Source organism: Chiloscyllium plagiosum, unplaced genomic scaffold (genome assembly GCF_037043375.1).
Source record: "Chiloscyllium plagiosum isolate Xiang-an unplaced genomic scaffold, Cpla_swu_hap1 HiC_scaffold_23, whole genome shotgun sequence".
Lineage (NCBI taxonomy): Eukaryota > Metazoa > Chordata > Chondrichthyes > Orectolobiformes > Hemiscylliidae > Chiloscyllium > Chiloscyllium plagiosum.
Genome location: NW_028270161.1, coordinates 38,134,047 through 38,154,056, shown reverse-complemented (window position 1 = coordinate 38,154,056; position 20,010 = coordinate 38,134,047). Strand labels below are relative to the sequence as shown.

At 37.4% G+C, this 20,010-nt stretch overlaps 1 protein-coding gene across 6 annotated transcripts in view; it reads left to right on the top strand.

Moving 5' to 3' along the window:
- Positions 1-20,010, top strand: part of tbc1d22a (TBC1 domain family, member 22a) — a 414,172-nt gene that overhangs the window by 283,784 nt on the left and 110,378 nt on the right. For all 6 annotated transcript variants that reach the window (XM_043713710.2, XM_087999542.1, XM_043713709.2 and 3 more), the window contains one exon: positions 1,215-1,342. In XM_043713710.2, the coding sequence (XP_043569645.1) occupies positions 1,215-1,342 (128 nt within the window). The remainder of the gene's footprint in view (positions 1-1,214; positions 1,343-20,010) is intronic.

The window sequence follows — 20,010 nt, the reverse complement described above, 5'->3', positions numbered from 1 at the left end:
TTGAGTAATGTATGTCCTGTCACCCCTTAATCAACAATTGTCCTAAATGTCCTGACTTATATATTTATTGACAAATATATCAATCTTCTTCAACCTTAAGATCCACGTGTGATTCCACAATGTATTGCAACTGAAAATAAAACTCAGTAAAATTGTATAAACTAATACAAATAAGCCTATTAATACTTTAAATAACAAAAATGAACATTTTAAAGCATGTGTGCCTTTGGTCAACAACCTCTGTAGTTCAAAATCATTTTGCATTTGTCTCCCTAGGTTTACATTAGCTTGAGCCTTAAACCAGCAATGAAGCAACACTGTTGATCTAGCCAGAAGTTTTTTTTTCCTCCACAGAGACTTTTTTTAACTAGCCACAATTAAGCAAAACATAATCTAATTCCTCACTTGCTCATTCAAGTCAAAATAATTAAGTGTTATAAAAAAATCTCTTAGTATTCTATTTATGATGTAATTTCACTTTTTGCTCGGATAAAAAGCTGCACCATTGAGGGATTGTGTTTTTGACAAATGGCAGATTCATTGGCAGAGATTTCACCTATAAAGTACACAGTGTTATGCCTTAAGAGTATCTGTATCATTTGGTAGAGTTAAATATCCAATTACTCAAATTCAATCTAATATTTTGTCTGTGTGACCTGGTCGTCCAGTTGCAAAACAAGAGCAGTTAATGCAGAGAGGACCAACAGCAGCTTTTCTGTACAAGTTCAAATAAGAGATAAATGCAGTCTGTGCAGTCTTCCTCAGATTCAGCACCTTGTTGTCTTAGGCAGACCTAATTCATCCCACTTTTGGTCTTTGTTAGATCTGCTCCATCCTCAGCACCAGAAGCCATGTGGGGCAATGCTGGCTTTGAAGTCACAGGCATTGACTTTCATGGGCAGGAAGTTTTGATTACTATCCAGTGATTCTTTGTGAAAGCTAACCATAGATATATGTTGTATTAAAATAAGAGAAAAACCAAGACACTACTTATATAATGTTTTTTTACAATTTCCAGACATTTCAAACTGCTTCACAGCCACTGAAGTATTTTTGAAGTGGAGTTGATGAATATCTCATCTCTGTGCAATGAATAAATAAAACAACCTGTTTTAGTGCGTGAAACTTGCATTTAGGTATCATATAATGCAGTGGATACATTTTAAGACTAATCTTTAGTGTGGAGCATGAAAAGTTTACTTTTTCCCTTACAGAACAAGTACATAAACACTTGCAACGATCAGAAGTTGAATACCTGCAGTTTGCTTTTCGATGGATGAATAACCTACTGATGAGAGAACTTCCCTTACGATGTACCATTAGGTTATGGGACACATACCAGGTGAGTTCTGATGGTCTATTAGCAGAACTAATTCACACTCTTGTGAAAAATTGCTGATGCAAGTACCAATCCTTAAAATGCATTAATTCCACTAAGTATGCACTTCAAAATACTTGCAGTTACCCATATTGAACCTTTTGGATGCTGATGTAGAATTCAGTGATCATTTTATTGCAATTCACTGTAAGAGATGTGATGAGAGAGTGGTTAACCCTTTCCAGTTGGTGATACCAATTTTGTGTCACTACAAAGCATTTTAATTTATCATCCGTTCCATTTTATATTAACTCTGGTGTAAAGTTTGACAGATTGAGAAAGCAATATCACCTTGAGGAAGTCATCTTGCATCACGTCAGCTTTACATTGCTGTTTTATGACAGTAACTGGAACAAACTGAAATTTCAAAGGTTCCCAAGTAGGATTGTTTTAATTTCTGAACTTTACGTTGACAGAAAATTAACTGCCCTGTTAACTATTTGCTATTAATAAATTACATCCATCATTTGGATTCTGATGGGCTGCGCTTCTCTCTTTGAAGAAAAGGTGTGATGTGAAGCTGGCAGTGTCATTTTCAGAATCAAGCTTATGTCATCCTAAACAAGTACATCTGCTAAACTCTTACTGATTCTAGTATTTTATCATTGCCTGCTATATCTGTAAGATAACTTAATAAATGAGAATATAGAACTCTATGTTGTTGTGCTTATAAATTTCCTGAAGCTTTGGATGCGAGATAAATTTATAGATGGATGAGGAATGGCCTGAAGAATGAAGCATTTGATACTGGTTCGAGAAGCAATGCTGTGTGGTACTCCAGCTCACTCCAGCTTTCACATAAGCACTTACTTCAGGAGTGCAGTACAATTTGGTTGAATTGATCAATTTTGGCAGATTGGGAGTAAGGGACAAGTAAGTGTCTTTGAGGTAGTCCAGAAATTGCGCATCAGCTGATTTATTTCAGACTAAATGAAATAAAGATTATTGCAAGCATTAATTAGAAATTAGAGGAAGGTTTAGGAAATGCAATTAATTGCCGTGAATTACTCAAGGAGAAACTGGAAAACATCTGAAACTAAGGAGATGAAGTGTTAAGAAGATAGCATGTTGAACTGAAGAAGCAAAATCTCGAAGTATTAGAAATCCCAAACAAAATGGAGGAAGAACATTAGTAACCATGTGTGGCTAATGTTTCTGTTGGCAGTTGCTTTAACCTTTCTATTCATGGAAAATAGACAAGACTGGCAAGTTGAACATTTATTGCCCATCGCTCACTGACCTTGAGAAACTGGTAGTGAGCCACTTTTTAAATTCAGTCATGGGCTGTGGGTGTTGTTGGCTGGCTAGCAGTTATTGCCCATTCCTAGTTGCCCTTGATGCGGTGGTGCAGAGCTGCCTTTTTGAACCACTACAGTCTACGCGAGACTTCACAGTGATTTAATACAATTGAAATGGCTTGCTAGGTCATTTCATAGCACAGGGGAGAGTCAACTACATGTGTCTGGAGTCACGTCTCAGTCAAACCATGTGAGGATAGCAGATTTCCTTTCTTAAACGATATTAGTGAGCCAGATGGATTATTTTTTCCCAACAATTGACAATGGCTTCATGGTTATTGGTAGTTTCTAATTTCCCAGTATGTTTTATTGAATTCAAATTCTACCATCTGCTGTGGCATGATTCGAGCTAGGCTCCCAGAATATTTGCTGAACTTTCCCAGAAGTTTCCTGAACGCATTCAATTGATGTAGTGTGAGATGGAGCCAGAACAGTTAGATTGTTGCTGGATCGAAATCCAAGAACTGTGATTAAACAATATATTTGCAAGTCAAGATGGTTTTCCTCTTGAAGGGTAACTTGTAAGTTAATTGCCTTTGTGTTTCTGGTTAATGACAGTGGAAAGTGCTATTGAGAGTGTTCTGGTGAGTTATAGTAGTGCATCTTGCAGATATTCCATTGTATCTACGTTGTTCTAGGAATGGAGGAGGGGATAATTCTATAAGGTGATGAATGAAGTGTGACTCAAACAAGCTGGATGTTGCAAAATTGTTGTTGGAGCTAAGCTCATCCAGCCAGGTGCACAGCATTTCATTGCATTTTTGATGTGCCTTTTAGATGATGTAAAAAGCTTGGAGGAGACACGAAACAAGTCACTTGTCATAGAATTCGCAGCCTCTGACCTGCTTTTGTGGGCACACTCTGGATGTGCTGGTCCAATTCCATTGTTTCCTAATAGAGGACCTCCCCCCAAGGTGTTTATGGTAGATTTTTCAGCAAGAGAGGCCTGTGAAATGTCAAGGAGATGTTTCAAAACTCTTGTTGGATATGATTATTAATGGTCACGTCTGTGGTATAAAGGTTAATTACCATTATCTGCTCAAGTCTGATTGTTGTCTAGCATTTGGTGCATATGGACATGGACTGCTGCAGTGTTTCAAATGGTGCTGAGCATTGTGCATTTATCAGTGAACATGCTTAATTTGACCTTATGATGGAAGGCAGGTCATTGATGAAGCAACTAAATAAATTCTGAGAGTGAAATGATTGACATTCCTCCTAATTCCGATTGACATATATTTTACTAGGACTCCTTGAGCAGCTCTTTTAAATGCTGCCTTATCTTCAAGGACATTGTCTTTCACCTAATCTCCAAAATTCAGCTTTTTCTCCATGTTTAGTCTGAGGTGGTAATGATGTCCAGAGTCGAATGGCACTGGCTGAATCTAAACTGAACACCAGTTAACAGGTTATTGCTGAATGACGATTTTGGATGTCTGGTCAAAGCAGACAAGTTGGACTGAAGCATCTGTTTCTATGCTGTGTGACTCTGAGGGTTGTTAGTTTCAATGACACTTTCCATCACTTTGTTCATGATTGAACACACACTGATAGGCTGTAATTAACCAGACTGGATTTGTCCTGCTTTTTGTGTAAATAGGAGATGCATGGATAGTTTCCTCTGGGTAGATAGTTGTTTTGGAGCCATAATTGAAGAACTTAATGTGTGACATGGCTTATTATGGAACACAAATCTTAAACATTCCAATTGAGTTATTGGCAGGGCTAGTACTTTCAATTATTTTTGGTTTGCTTAATTTCTTATATGTGACACGAGCCTGTGATATTAGGGATGTTCAATGGAGGCCTTGATGGATTATCAGCTCAGCACTTCTGGGCTAATGATGCTTGCTAATCTTCTGTCTGCTTCCTCAATGCAGTTTATTTGTTTAATTGTCCTATACCATTAACAATTGCCTGCAGAAAGCTAATTTATCTGATTTGTTGATTGTGAACTTACTTTGATTTGTCAAAAGCATGTTTCTCCCTTGTCTAGAATGCATGTAGTCTGTTTTGGTTTCACCAGATTGGTACTTTAATCTGTGGTTATTCCTGATGCTGCTTCTGGCATATTGCCCTACAATCATTGAACCAAGTTTGGTCCACTGGCTTAATTGTAATGGTAAAGTAAGGGGTATGCCAGAGTATGATGTTTCAGGTTTTCATAGGATATAGTTTGAGTTGGTGGCCAGCACTGTCTCATAGGTGCCCAGTTTAGAACTGTTTGATTTGTTCTCTACCTATTCTGTTTAGCATCGATCATAAGATAATTGACTGTGCCATTTGTGAAAACAAATTTGATCTCTGCAGTGCCAGAAACTAAATGTGTGGGCTAGAAATCCCACACAACTTGTACTAAAATGATGCAACTTTCATTTTTCTTGAACTAAGCAAACTTAAGTCAAAATGTCAGGAAGTAAGTTATTGATGTTTGGATGATGTTGACATTTGTTCTTTTTTGTGTGAGAAATGTTATAATATGCACTTGTTTGTGTATGTTCAGTCACTAATCAAATAATATTATACTGTTGAAATAGTGATAAACTATTCTCTATAATGAAGGAGGGGTAGAATATGTAAGGAGAAAGTGAGGACTGCAGATGCTGGAGATCAGAGCTGAAAATGTGTTGCTGGAAAAGCGCAGCAGGTCAGGCAGCATCCAAGGAACAGGAGAATCCACGTTTCGGGCATAAGCCCTTCTTCAGCCCTTCCTGAAGAAGGGCTTATGCCCGAAACGTCGATTCGCCTGTCGTAGAATATGTAAGATCAGGAAAATGAAACAAGCTGAATGCATGTTCTAAACTGAGTACAGTTTACCTTTGCTATTAGAAACCTTAATTCTATTCTTGTTAAAATCAAACTAATAGATGTAACTAGGGCTGTTAAATAGATAAGGCTAATTAGAAAATTTGATGAACTGTGAAGCATTCGGAATGTATTTCTATTTTGATATCTCTAACCTTGGATTGTTTACCTTTACCTCACCTCAACCCACATACTTTACGGTTGTCAGTTAGGCCTAGACTGCAGTTTAGTTGGCCAACCAGACATAAACTAAATTGCATAGATGGAATATTGCAGAGCTTAAGCTTATGTGGATGGAGAGGCAAATATTTCTGGCTTCCAACATTTTCAACGAGTTGTGAAGCACTCAATATCAGCACCAGCCTTTTAAAAACAAGACATGCAACCCAAGGTAAATACGTCACATACTAAGGGGCATAAGTTTAAGATGGGAGGGGGAAAGTTTAAAGTTTTTATTTACAAGGAGGGTGGTGGGAGCTTGGAATACGCTGCCAGGGAAGGTGGTAGAAACAGATACGTTAGCAACATTTAAGAGGCATTTAGGCAGACACATGAACAGGCAGGGTATAGAGAGATGCATATCATGTGCAGGAAGATAAGATTAGATCAGAATGCCATCACAGATGATGTGCACATAGTGAGCTGAAGGGCCTGTTCCTGTGCTGTACTGTTCTATGTAATTGTGTTAGTTTTGAAATAAATCAAATTAATATTCTTGGTGTTCATTCTGTCTATGTTGCATTTAACCAACTTTATTTTGCAATACACTATTTTAATGTTTCCAAGCTGTGATCCTGATGTATCCATAATCTAATACTAAGGTTCAAAGTTTTATACAAAAACAGAAATTGCTGGAGAAACTCAGTAGGTCTTGCAGCTCCATGGAGTGAAAGCAGAATACATGTTTCAAGTCCAGTGAGTCTTCAGAGGGCATTATGAAGAAAGGTCACTGGGTTTGAAATGTTAACTCTGATTCCTCTCTACAGGTGCTGCCAGATCTGCTAAGTTTCTCCAGCAATTTCTGTTTTTGTTTCAGATGTCTATCATTTGCAGTTTTGTTGGTTTATTCCAAGTTTTAAATGTTGATTTAGCTTTGAAATACAGTGTGCAGTTCAGGTCTCTGTACAGTACTATGAAAAGATTATTGAAGGATTGAAGAATGTGTGCAAAGGCTATTACTAAATTGAATGGATGCAGCTATCTGGGCATATTGAACAGGCTCTTCTTTTTTTCTTTGAAGTGATGAGGATAAAAAAAGCCTAGTTGAGGTATTCGAATGTGTGAAGGGGTTTGATAGATTGAATGTGGATATACTGTTTCCACATGGATCAATCCAGCACAAGCGGCATAAAGATAAGGTATCCATTAAGGGATCAACTAAAGAATTTATGAACGATCTATGCTCTGAGAAAATGGTGAAAACGTGGGACTTATTACCACTGAGATCTTAAGCATGCATGATATGTGTATTTAAATGAAGGTCTTATGAGATAAATGATAATTGAGAGATAATGGCGACAGGGTAAAAAAGATAATGAGAGTGGGAAGAGGCACTCGTGGAGTATAAACACTGGCTTACATCATTGACATTGAATAAAAGATTCATAGTGCTCCATTATGACAGCTGATGATGCGTAAAACAGTTTAAAAAATTATAAACAAAAGAAAGTGCCTTTTTCAGTGGGAGAGGTTATTCCAGAAATTAATTTATGCAATGTTTGGGAAGCTAGGCTGCCAGAATTTCAAAACACCTTTACAATATATTATCTGTTACATAAATGCTCTTGCCAATTAATTCATTACAGCTTATTGGGTGAAGAAAAGCAAATTTTGTTAAGCTTGTTGCCAAAATTCCTGTTATTCTAAGGTACATATCTCATATCTTGAAATATATTTTACTTCACTTCAAAAGAAAAGCTCTGACCATGTTCAAAAATTTTATTCTAGCACATAGATTTCACTGCCCATTCAGATGATTTCCAAAATTCTCCAATAGGCAAACATTGTCCTTTAAACGTAATGACACAGGGAGTCATCTTGATTGAGGGCTGACCCCTGTCCTCATTGCATATAGATCTTTTTGACTATGCTGAAGTCTTTATTTACTCCACATTTTGTAGGTGCAGAACAATTTTTTGAGTTTTGAAAAGCCTTTCTTCCTGTATATTATTGTGAGAACCTTGGAGAAAAAATAGACAGTTACAGCAAAAACAGCTATGAAACATTTGTCAGGAAGTTTTGTTTTTTCAGTAATCTTTAAATTTGTCATACTGCCGTTCCTGGTGAGATATCAACCTGGGTTGGATCGTCAGGACCTTTAGCTAGATAGTGTCTTATGACACAAAACAGAAATTTCAAGACAAACTCAGCAGATCTGGCAGCATCTGCGCGAAGAAAATAGAGTTAATGTTTTGAGCCGGTGACTCTTCAGTTAAATTGCCAGATTCAGAACATTAATTCTGCTTTCTTCCTGCAAATACTGCCAGACCTGAGTTTCTGCAGCAATTTTTGTTTTTAATTCAGATCTTCAGCATCCACAGTTCTTTATTTTATGTTTATGTCTTGTTGACACCCAGATTAACGATTGGCGATGAATGAATATAATCACTTTTACGATTTGACACCCATTGCAAATGCTCTTTTGAGCTGTAAATCTTCCAGCATTGTTAGAACTGCCAGATAAGTCATCTCAACTTTCAATCAGAGAAAACATTGAATTATATTTTACAAAGAAACTGATCTCCAAATCAGAAAGGAAATGGGCAATCAATAGAATGATCCAAAACATTGCTGTGACTCGTCTCCATCTCACATCTGTCCAAAAGGATTTGGAGACCTAGTTCTATTAACTTAGATTAGATTCCCTACAGTGTGGAAACAGGCCCTTAGGCCCAACAAGTCCACACCGACCCTCCGAAGAGTACACACCCAGACTCATTTCCCTCCACTAATCCACCTAACACAATGGGCAATTTAGCATGGCCAATTCACCTAACCTGCACATCTTTGGACTGTGGGAGGAAACCCACGCAGACACTGGAAGAATGTGCAAACTCCACACAGACAGTTGCCCAAGATGGGAATCGAACTCACGTGCATGGTGCTGTGAGGCAGCAGTGCTAACCACTGAGCCACCATGCCACCCCTTACGAGCTATTTTCAGAGTTTTAAAATTGCAGTACAACAATATTCCAGATACTATTGGAAACATGACAGGGCTTTAAAAAAAAACTCTTGGTTGAGTAAATGTTAGTCTGCAGTTTACAAGTTGAAGTGTAAATTTGATTGAACATAGGTTTATCTGAAATAGAAATTGCTTGCTCAATTAATTTAACTGTTCAGCTTTTTCATACAGATACAAATATGCATTGAATACTTGACCATAGTTACAGACAAGAGCATATGTCAATGGAGTAAATAATGTTGAAGGGGTAAGTTAGCTCAGTTAGTTGGGTGATTTATGATGTGAAGTAATGCCACCGGTGTGGGTTTAATTCCCACGCCTGAGGTTACCAATTGGCCTATCGGGTCTGTCCCAGCTCCTGAAAAAGCTACCTCATTAGTCTCATTCTCAAGCCTTATCTTCATAGCTCTCTAAATTGATCATTTTCAAATATGTAACCAGCTCTCTTTTGAAACCTCCTATGGAACCTGGCCCTGCCATTCAGCTAGCAGCACATTCCCAAATCCTAACTCTTGAGTATCAACGTTCCTCCTTACCTCACTCCAAGCTGTGTTGTTGACAGTCTTGAAATGGTGACCAAAAAAAACCCAAAGAACTGCAGTTGCTGGAAATCAGAAATTGCTTTAAAGACTCAGCAGGTCAGGCAGCATCTGTGGAGAGAATGCAGAGTTTATGTTTTGGATCCTGTGACCCAAAAGATAAAGGGTCATTGGACCTGAAATGTTAACTTGGCTTTCTCCCCTTGAAATTGTAACGCTGAGTCACTGACATACTGTCTAGTGGAAACAGAATATTGTTCTTTACCCTGTCAAAATCATTCATAATTTTGAATACCTCAATAAGGTCACCTCTTAATTTTTCTGCTCCAAAGACAATAAGTCTAATTTCTCTAAATGTTCCTTATATCTAAAATCCTCCATATCTGGCATAATTCTAGTAAATCTCCATTGAATTCTCTCCAGGGCTTTAACAAACTTCCTTATGTAAGATGCCTAGAACTGAATGTGATACTGTAGATGTGGTCTGACCAGTGATTTGTAGAGGAGTAGCATCACTTCCTTGCTTTTATACTCTGTTGTATTCATAAACCCAAGGATCATATAAGCCTTCCTAACAACTGTTTCAACTTGCCCAGCCACCTTCAGAGAATTATGCACTTCAAAAGATCATCATTAATTACCCTATCAATAAAGGAAAAACCCTTGATTTTTGAAGCGCTGCCTGAGAAAATAGACCTAATGTAAAATCTGAGAGTAATGGCACCAATAAATTAAAGATTGAATAATGCTTAGAAAAAGACACATTTTGTCAAAGCTTTTTGTCTTGCATGCAAAAGTGACAGCCTTATGCCAGTTTATAAGTTTGCATGACAACAGTGAGATAGGATTTGTTAGCTATTATTTTGAGAGATGGCTTTATTACACCTATTTTAGCATCAAGTTTGCATTTTTGTTCCGGAAAAATACTGAATCTACCCCAAATTACCCAGGAGGGGTAAATTATTGCGGTAACAGATGAAACGAGCTGTTTCAAGCTGCTGCTGCTGGGTACTAGCAACTCAATTGGTCTTCTCCACAAGCAGTATGCTGCCACCAACCCAAAATGACATTCTACCTATCACATTAATGTATAATTATACATATATGAATTTCAGTGCTGGTGTGATGCTGGCTTTGGCACCAAAGACTGGTGAATTGTATTAAGCAGCTTATCCCTTCAGCTGCTCGCAACAGCACTTCCAAAACTTTCAAGAGTGATTCCGTGATTGGGCAAAGTTTACTGAGTAATCCTGTGCAGAAAGCAATACACTGACAGCCAATTTCGGATTGTCTGTCAGGCTCATAGTGTGGCACTCCCGTGTCTGTTGGAAGCTACACATTAGATTAGATTCCCTACAGTGTGGAAACAGACCCTTCGGCCCAACAAGTCCACACCGACCCTGTAAAGAGCAACCCAACCAGACATATTCCCCTACATTTACCCCTAACACTACGGGCAATTTAGCATGGCCAATTCACCTAACCTGCACATCTTTGGACTGTGGGAGGAAACCCACGCACTCCACAAAGACAGTTGACCGAGGCGGGAGTTGAACTCAGGTCCCTGGTGCTGTGAGGCAGCAGTGCTAACCACTGAGCCACCGTGCCGCTCACAAGAGAATTAATACACAGGTTCTGTTCTTTGAAGGGAGAAAGAACATTTGTACACGTTGAACCTGTCTCAACTCAAACTGAATGACTGTCATTCTCTTGTTCTCTAATTTCTCAATATTTAAGCACAACTAGAATGTTAACTGTCAGTCATCATTAACTGGTGAATTTTCCATTGCAATGTCTCAATCAAAGTTCACTTGCCATCGAGTCAGCACTATTCTCAAATACAGTACAAATGTTTTCACTTTGCTTTGGTGTTTCTTCTGTATTGTCATCATGAGTACAAGACCAAAATCTTTGACAAAATATCTGTTTCAACTATTTAAATTATTTTCTACCAAGTGACTAGTTCAAATTGGATGTTATTATAAAGCTGTGAGAAAACACTCAGTAATAGTTTACATGTGTTTTTTTGTTTGATATTTGAAGAGTTCTTCTCGCCCAAATGTTCCAAGGGTGGTTGCTCTTTGTCTATTGCATGCAAGGCGCTGTATCAAATCACTTCAATGATTATTTGGTAGAGCAAGATCTGGCATTAGTTTGTTTTATACTTAAATGTTTATTATAATTTGTTTTAATTTTTGCAGAGGTGATTGAGGTGATGATGTAATTGTTTTAACCACCTACTAAATTACAGATTAACAGGATAAAAGATGCTTGCTGACATTCGGGAAACTCTTGTATACCTAGTGTGGTGTTTACAATCTGGCTGTGTCCCAGGATGGCAGCAGACTAAGAGCATCATCAGGAGCAGATAATCAGATCGTATTTAGATTTTAGCCTTAAAAGGCACAATGCCACCATGATCAAAGAATAAGGTTATTGACCTTTTTAAAACCTAGTTTGTATTAAATGAAAGGATATTCTGTAAAATTGGATCTGATAGCCATAATTGATATCTTGTAATTTGTGATGATGTTTAGAGGCCAGCTGCTGTTGCTACCTGCTGCTGTGGCACAAATGCGATTTAATTTGAGGTCAGAAATGATTGGTAAATCTGAACTCCTGTTGTGGATTGTAGTCGTAACTGATGTTCAAAATTGGCTCTCCCTAATGGATAAGAGACTCAAAGGTAAATGCTGCCAAAAGCATTCATGAGAGGACAAAAAGCCTCATTCTATATCTGGAAAGGAATATTGATTTCTAAACTTTGAGTGAAATGTCCAGGAGCTATAATGTACTTCCAAATGTTAAAATGACAGTCCAAAAGAAAACTCTGGTTGCTCAGGAGATGATGTGCGTCAAAAGTGAAGTGCTTCAATTCTGTAAAATTTGGCATCCTGGTCACGTTCAGATACTGCCTTCCTGTACCATTATGGTACCTCATGCAGAAGTGCACATCATATAAAGTTGCAGATGATACAGAATCAGACAAATGGCCCAATCGGTCCACATAGAAACTGATTTTCTTTTCAAGCTTCATTTTTCTAAATTTACCACAAAATTCGCCATTCTTTTTTTTCCCTCAAATATTTTTTCAGCTGCGTTTTAAATGTGTCTCCACCACTAGGTTCAGCCGCTCTCTGTGTTGATTGTTCCACATGGTCACCACTCAGTGGTACAGAAGTTTTATTTCTTATTTAGTATCTTCTACTGATGGCGTAGAATTTTAGTTCCACAAACAGAAAATAATCTATCTGTATCCAATCTATCAAAACTTTCCCAAGTTTGAAAGACCTCTCTGTTTCTTTTCCTTGAAAAAAAAGCGACTCAGCCTGTCAGCACTTACTGATGTGTATGACCATACATTTTCAGGATCATCCTTGTAAATCTTTGCATATTCTCCACTGCTTGTAAATTTTTGTTTTAGAGAATTTAGTTTGTACACAATAGCTGAAAATGTGTTGCTGGAAAAGCACAGCAGATCAGGCAGCATCCAAGGAACAGGAGAATCGACGTTTCAGGCATAAGCCCTTCTTCAGGAATGAGGAAAGTACACAATACTCCATGTATGGTTGAACCAAGGTTAATTAGAGGTTTAATGTTACCTCTCTATAATTTTTACTTTATCGTTCATGTGTGCTTGGGCTGAAGGCACATTGTTGGTTCTTTGCTGATGTGTCATCGTGAAGTATTTAACTCGGCCATATATTTTGTCTGTGGTATTTTGTCATTGCCTTCTGCTGTCAGGGGAAGGGTAAGCAGGCTGAGTCCCAGGTCTTCTCCAACTGGAATTGGAGGTGAACTGCATGCTGCTGAGCTAACCTGAATCGCATGTTTGTCACTTGAGCTGAATGTCATCCTCAATACTGCCTTGCACTTTGTTTGTTGAGTGACTTTACTAACCTGTAGATGAACTTTTCGTGGTTGATATATTTGACGTCAGATTGTTCCTCTGCTTGTCTTAGATTTTCACTTTAAAGAAATCAGTGACTTTTTACCGAATATACAACTTCACATTTATCCATGATGACCTTACATTTGTCCATTCACTAAACTTGATGTCTTTCCCAATGAAAATGTATTCATCTCAGTTATGAAAATGCGAATTGATTCAGGAGCTTTTGTAGGAATAGAGATCAACTCTTTGTATGAAAATATACTAATTGCATTCCCAATTCTAATGTTAAGATTGTTTCACATTTTCTCCAGTAGAGGAAATAGTTTTTTCTCTGTTCACAGTATCAAATTCTTTTATCAGCTAAAGTAGAATGATTTGAGAAATTTCTTCACCCAGAGAGTGGTGAGCCTATGGCATTCTCTACCACAGAAATTGTATGGGGTGAAGCCAGGAAGAGGGCACAGTATTGGATGACCTGTCGTGATCATATTAAATAGCAGAGTGGCCTCAAAGGGCTAAATGGCCTTACCTTGTCATTCTTCTATGTTTTGATGTATCATTGCTCATCCTTCTAATCAAAATCAATCTAAAAACATGCAAATTAAATCTATGCAAGCAGTACTTAAAATTTTATCCAAATATGTCTGGTGGTTTGGTACAAACCGAAGTAGCATTCTAAGAGAGGCTGTTTATAATTGAATTAATCCCTTTAACAAAAAAAAAAGCTTTATTATTTTAGCTGCCTTAACTTCTGCATCTTTGCATTAGTTTTTCTTCATTCCTGTGCTGAATGCATATATCAGTTTGCTTCTTCACATCTCTTAGTCTGTCACCGTTAAGTAAATATTCTGATTTACCTATGCTGGGCCAAAAGCAGGTCTCACTTTTTCCACATGGAATTCCAGTTACCATTGTGGTCTTTTTCCCAAAAGCAGTTTGTGTGTCCTAACGCATCCTCCTACTTTCGTTTTCCATGCGGCCAATTCAACATGCTATTCTCCCAAGTAAATCAGCAATCCAGATCTCAAGGTTACTGTCATAGATTCTGAGACAGGACCATACATTTTAAACAGGGAGGCATTTGATGTGATGTTGTTAGGACAGTTTATTAAGCATCCAATGTTATACTTTTTGTTATACAAAAGAAGACTGTTAATATCCGACAGGGAAAATGGTTCTTGCTTTCCATTGACTTTAGGGACTGCAAAGGTCTAGTCATGCATGCTTGTATGTTTGTAAGTAAGCTCTTGTGTAGAACCTTCTAAAAGTCCCTTTGAAAAGTCTGTGCAGCTGATATCCCTTGACACGTCCCCTGACCCCCACCCCACCCAATCTACCATGCCAACAACCTAACCAGAGTTATCACATACGTCGTCTTTATCACAGTGGATGCTGACTGTCTTTCGCCAGGCCATATTTGTCCAAATTCTCTCTCTCTGATGATTGATTGCAGTAACCCCTTGTCACAGCTTATCTTAAATGTGCACGTCTGTAGGAACTTGTATTTTTCTCTTTTCTCCTCTCCTTAAATGATGGAGGCCATATTTTGCAACCTTGCAATCCAAAGCACATTTCCACATTATGGAGAATCTTGATAAGTTATGATTAATGTATCTGCAGACTTTCTTGAAACTCTGGTTGCATCTATCAGATTTTAGACATTTTTATATTTTGAGTCAAAATGAAAAGCAGCAGTTCATTTCTGTACCAAGCAATGAAAATGCAGTTCTACAAAGCAAGCAACATTGTAATATTTTGCTTTTTTTACAAGTGTGGAAGCTGTCAGCAGTATCATGGCACTGCTGAAACATGGATCATGTTTGCTTGCAGCTCAAGACATCAGCAATTTGCATTGTCTGGTAAACTGTTTTTGAATGAATGCCATGACTTCTATGTTGCAGCAATTGTAGCTAATTTACTGCTGATTCACCAATGTTGATTTTAAGAGAGATTTTCAATAAATAAGCGTTACCTAAGAAATGGAATTTATCACTTTTTTTAACAAGTATTAACTTCTGAGATTGGTTTACATGACACACAAACAGTGACTTAAATTCTCATTTCATTAGTGCGCATTGAGCTCATAGATTTTGTGATTTTAGTAGGGAAATTTATCTTGAGTGTCAGGTGGTAAACTCCCTTCTCAAATTGTTGCAGTTGTGATGAAAGATATTTGATTTCTATACATATTATCATTTCAAGTGTTTGAATTTCAGAATAGTAGAATATGGGTGTTCGTTATTTTTATAAAGATATTTTTATTTGAAAGAAAATCAGACCGTTCTTTCACGACAGTGACATAATCTAGGATGCATCCGACAGCATGAATGAAAAATTGATTGTACTGAGTTAGTTGATGACAAAGTAAATATTGAAGGCCATTAGCTTGTTTTTAGTTCAGGATGATATAGGATTGAATTTGACTTGGGGAAACTTGGAGATTGAAAGTTGTTCGGACAATTTGGAGCAGATTTGACTGGAATCAGCAACAAGTAAAGTTTCACTCCAAAAGAAGAGTTTTCACAAAGCAGTTAATTTAACAATTTACCATAGTAGAGATGTTCTGTTTGTGCAAGTTCTGTCAGGAGTCCTTGATCTGCAATCTGCAGGTTGTTAGAAGCTGAAAAAATCTAAGCTCTCAGTTTTCAAAGTATTCCTTGAAGAAGACTCTTTAGTTCATGAGTCAAAAACTGGAGAGAATCATTTCAGTCTTTCTTGAAATGTGATGGCAGGGTATCACTTATTCAAAATTTAACTAATGTATTGCAATGGTGTTGGTGATTGCGAGAATAACATTTGTTTTTAGCTTTAAATGAAGTGATTACTTTACTTGAAAACATTCAAAGTCTTGTTCAGCAACGTGAAACTGCAAATAATGACTGCTTTTAAAATTATAGTATTCCCTTACTAACTTGCTAGATAATTTGGAACAGCTCTAATTTATTGTCATTATAAATGGCAGAAACTTCAAATGCAATAAATATGAACCCATCGACCATTTTTTGATTCCTTTTAAATGTAGCAGAAATATTTGAAGAACAATTTTATTTTGCAGTATTTAAAATACATTATAAATCCGATGAACTTCAGAAATTCTGACCAGGGCACTTTTGATAAATATCTTTGAAGGATGTTAGTTTACTGAATCAAAGCCAAAATCACATTTTGCTGAGCTTTAAAGTAATTTGAATTATTCATTTCATTTCAGGCAGAGTTTTATGTAAACTTAAGGGTTTTTTGGCATTTTTACCAGCAAGCTTTTTAATATTGGTGTGCCTTTTTGTTGGGATTTATTTTAACCACGATGACACCACCTAATTTCACTTAGTTTTCATCTTATGTTTTGTGGTCTTCATTCTTACCCAATTCCGCAGTGATATATCTCAGAGGTATCGTATATCAACCCAGCATATTCGTTTCAGGTGTTCACCTGCAGACCCAGTGATTAGTATTCAACATGTTATGAGGCAAAACTCATTGCTATTCCACCAGTGTGACTCCATACATTAAGAAGACTGTTGAATTCGTATGTAGTTTGATGTAATAAACAATAAAACCATTGCTGATTGAAGTCAAGTAACAGAGCATGGCTAAGGCATGCAAGTTAATCACAAAATAATTTTGGGCTTAACAGTGGAATTAGATATTGTCCTCCCTTGAGTCAGAAAACAGACTAAAGCCTGACTTGTATTGTGAGCAAACAACTAGTGAAAAATGCTTGGATCCAGCATCTGATATTTATATATTAGGAAGACCATACAAAAAATGAATCAGAAGATCTAATCCTGTGAACTTGTTAGGTAATTTGTTTGTACTTTTTTGTTAGTTGATTCATATCTCTTCAAATGTTACTTAACACATTCAATCTGCTGTGTGATAGTATTTGAAGATTTTTATTGTTAATGACCAACCTATTATGCAATAAACAAGGAGTTAGCAACATTCTTCATTCTCATTGAAGCATGTTGTATAACATCAGATCTTTTATCAGTGCTGAAAGATTCAACGCCATCTCTGCCATTAATTGGCAAAATACCACATAGTTTCTACTCAGTTAAATGAATTGACCAGTGATTGTGCAGCTTAAATATTGTGTTCTGTATGTGTAAAAACATAGAATCTACAGCACAGAAACAGAACATGCGGTCCAACCATCCATGCCAAACATAATCCCAAACTAAACTAATTAATTTGCCTGCTCCTGGCCCATATTCCTCCAAACCTGTCCTATTTATGTACTTATCTAAATGTCTTTTAAATGTTGTAATTGTGGCCACATCTACCATATCCTCAGGAAGTTCATTCCACACATGAACTGTATGAAGAAATTGCTTCTCATGTCTTTTTAAAATCTCTCTCCTCTAACTTTAAAAATGTTCCCCCTTGTCTTGAAATCCCCAATCCTGGGGAAAAGACAACTACCATTAACCCTATCTATAGCCTTCATTGTTTTAAAAACTTCCACTAGGTCACTTCTTAACTTCCTCCAGTGAAAAACGTTCCAGTTTATCCAGCCTTTCTTTATAACTCAAGCCTTCCATACCCAGCAACATCCTGGTTAATCTCTTCTGCACCCTCTCCAATTTGATAATATCCTTCCTGTAACTGGACGACCAGAACTGGACACAGTACTCCAAGAGACCTCATCAATGTCCTGTACAACCTCAGCATGACTTCCCAATTCCTACACTCAGGACTGAGCAATGAAGACAAGCTTATCTGGAGAAGGAATAGGTAATTGAATAGACTAATATTGTGATCATCTCAATCGAATCATTTACAACTTACAGCCGAAGTCAGGTTTTTCACTTTATCGTTGAAGGTTATGTAACTTTTCACAATATTTTGGATGAAAAACCTTCTATTTCAATGAGCGAAAATCAATGTGTAATTCAATTAATAAAGCTCTAGGATGCCGTGCATTGTCTGTGTAATAATCCCTGATATAATTATTTTAAAGTTGCTTCAAATTTTCTGGATGGGTTGCGAATTTTGCTTGTAATGCCTTGCTGGTAAAATTTAAAAAGTAGAATTAAAGGTGCCTAAATTAGAGTCCCTTTTAAAATTCAATCAGTATGTATTATCATGAGCTTCACTTGAGGGATCACTTTGCCTCTAATTGATTTGATACTGTTGGTAAAATGATTCCATGAATTGGAAATAACATCCTGCCAATAGAATCAGTCTTCTGGCAATGTAGTGACTGCCCATTAGTTCAAAATCAGCTGTGATGGTACAAAGTATTGGAAATTCTGAACAACTTGGAGAATGTGAATTTCAGAGAAGCATTTGATGTTCTTAAACCATTGACTCCACATCGTAAAACAGAACAATATTTTTGCACAAATCCATTATTGCTATAAAATCATTTTAAATGCCACTTATAAGTCACTGGAGGCTGTTGCTGATGTGAAAAGAGAAAGCATTTTTAAGAACAGGATATGAATTGTGGCATGATCTAGAGAACGGTAAAAATAAAAAGAGAACAAAGAAATAGATGAGCCAAGTAGCTTGAGAGAATATGAGGTAATGTAGGATTTTCCCTCATGGTTCTATTGTTAGCTATTGCTGGTCCAGTCTGGCAGTTATGTCCTTGAGGACTCTGCTAGCTTAGTTAAGAGTGGTTCAACTGTACCACTTGGTAATCAATGTTGAAATTCTCCTGCCTGGAATGCATTCTGTCTCCTTCCTGCTTAATCTTTTGCTTTAAGCCAATGCTACAATCTGCACATGAAGATATCAGTCTCAAATATCTCTGGGATATGGGTGTCTGTATGTACATTGTCGCTGAAACTGCTTGCTTCTCATCTCTTAATTAAAGCCCTTCAACATCATGTGCACTGTAACACTCCTTTAATATGTCTGTATATAGTAAGCTCTCAAATGCAACTCTGTTGTATATTTTGAAAGACTGAAGTCAGAGAGGTGATAAGTTACATCATGATTTACATGCGTGTCCCTTCAAGCATTCTGACAATATAAACACTCACGACTTTTTTTGATGATCATAGCTTCTGACTTTCTGTCTCTTAACCAGGCTTTGTGCTTAAAGATGCTTCTTTGTTGGGCCTGGATGTGTCTCATTTCTGCTGATGCTGTGGCTTTTCTTTTGTCCTTCTATCTTCTTGTGGTCTTGAGCGGTTATGTTTGGTCTGAGGTTGTGTTGTAAAACTATTACTTCTATTTTAATAATTAACATCAACAATTCTGCTAGTGTGAACCCATTATTCAATGATGTTGCTCTATAACTGAATAGAGCTTATTCCCAGGTTGGCTTCTTGTGTATCAATGACTTCACAGCCTTGTTCACTTTTTCTGTTTCTCTGTTTGAAGCTGGAACGGAGAACTTGACACCTGTTTAATGACTGCCTCCAAAGTAAACTTCAGGAAATCTTGATTAATGAATTGTGCTGCATTGTCCGATACACAATTTGCTGGGTGAATTAGTATCGCAATGATGATTTGTAACACCTTGATCACTATGTCTGTTGTGATTTAATGAAACCTTGCTACTTCAATCCATCTGAATAATAATGAAGTAGGACTAAATGTGCTTTCCCTCTACCCTTTGGAGGGATCTGGAGGCCCAGTCCACTCTCCAGTTCTGCCTCAGAGCTGCTGGCTAATCAGATGCTACCAGCTTTTCAGTATTGCCAACACTACTGGGAGTGGTAGCCACTTCCAATGCCGCATTTGAGGCTGATACCTGAATGTGTTGGGGATCTTGCTGGGAGGCTGCATTGAGGAATGTATGGGCAGGGTTTCATGAGATCATAGGAGGAGGGAGACAAGTGCAGATATATTCCTCAATTGGATATAGTGTTCACTCTATCAGAAGTGATGTCTTGCTATGACCCTCAGGTTTCTGTGGTCTGTGCAAGGTACATTCTTACATCTGCGTTGCTTTAATC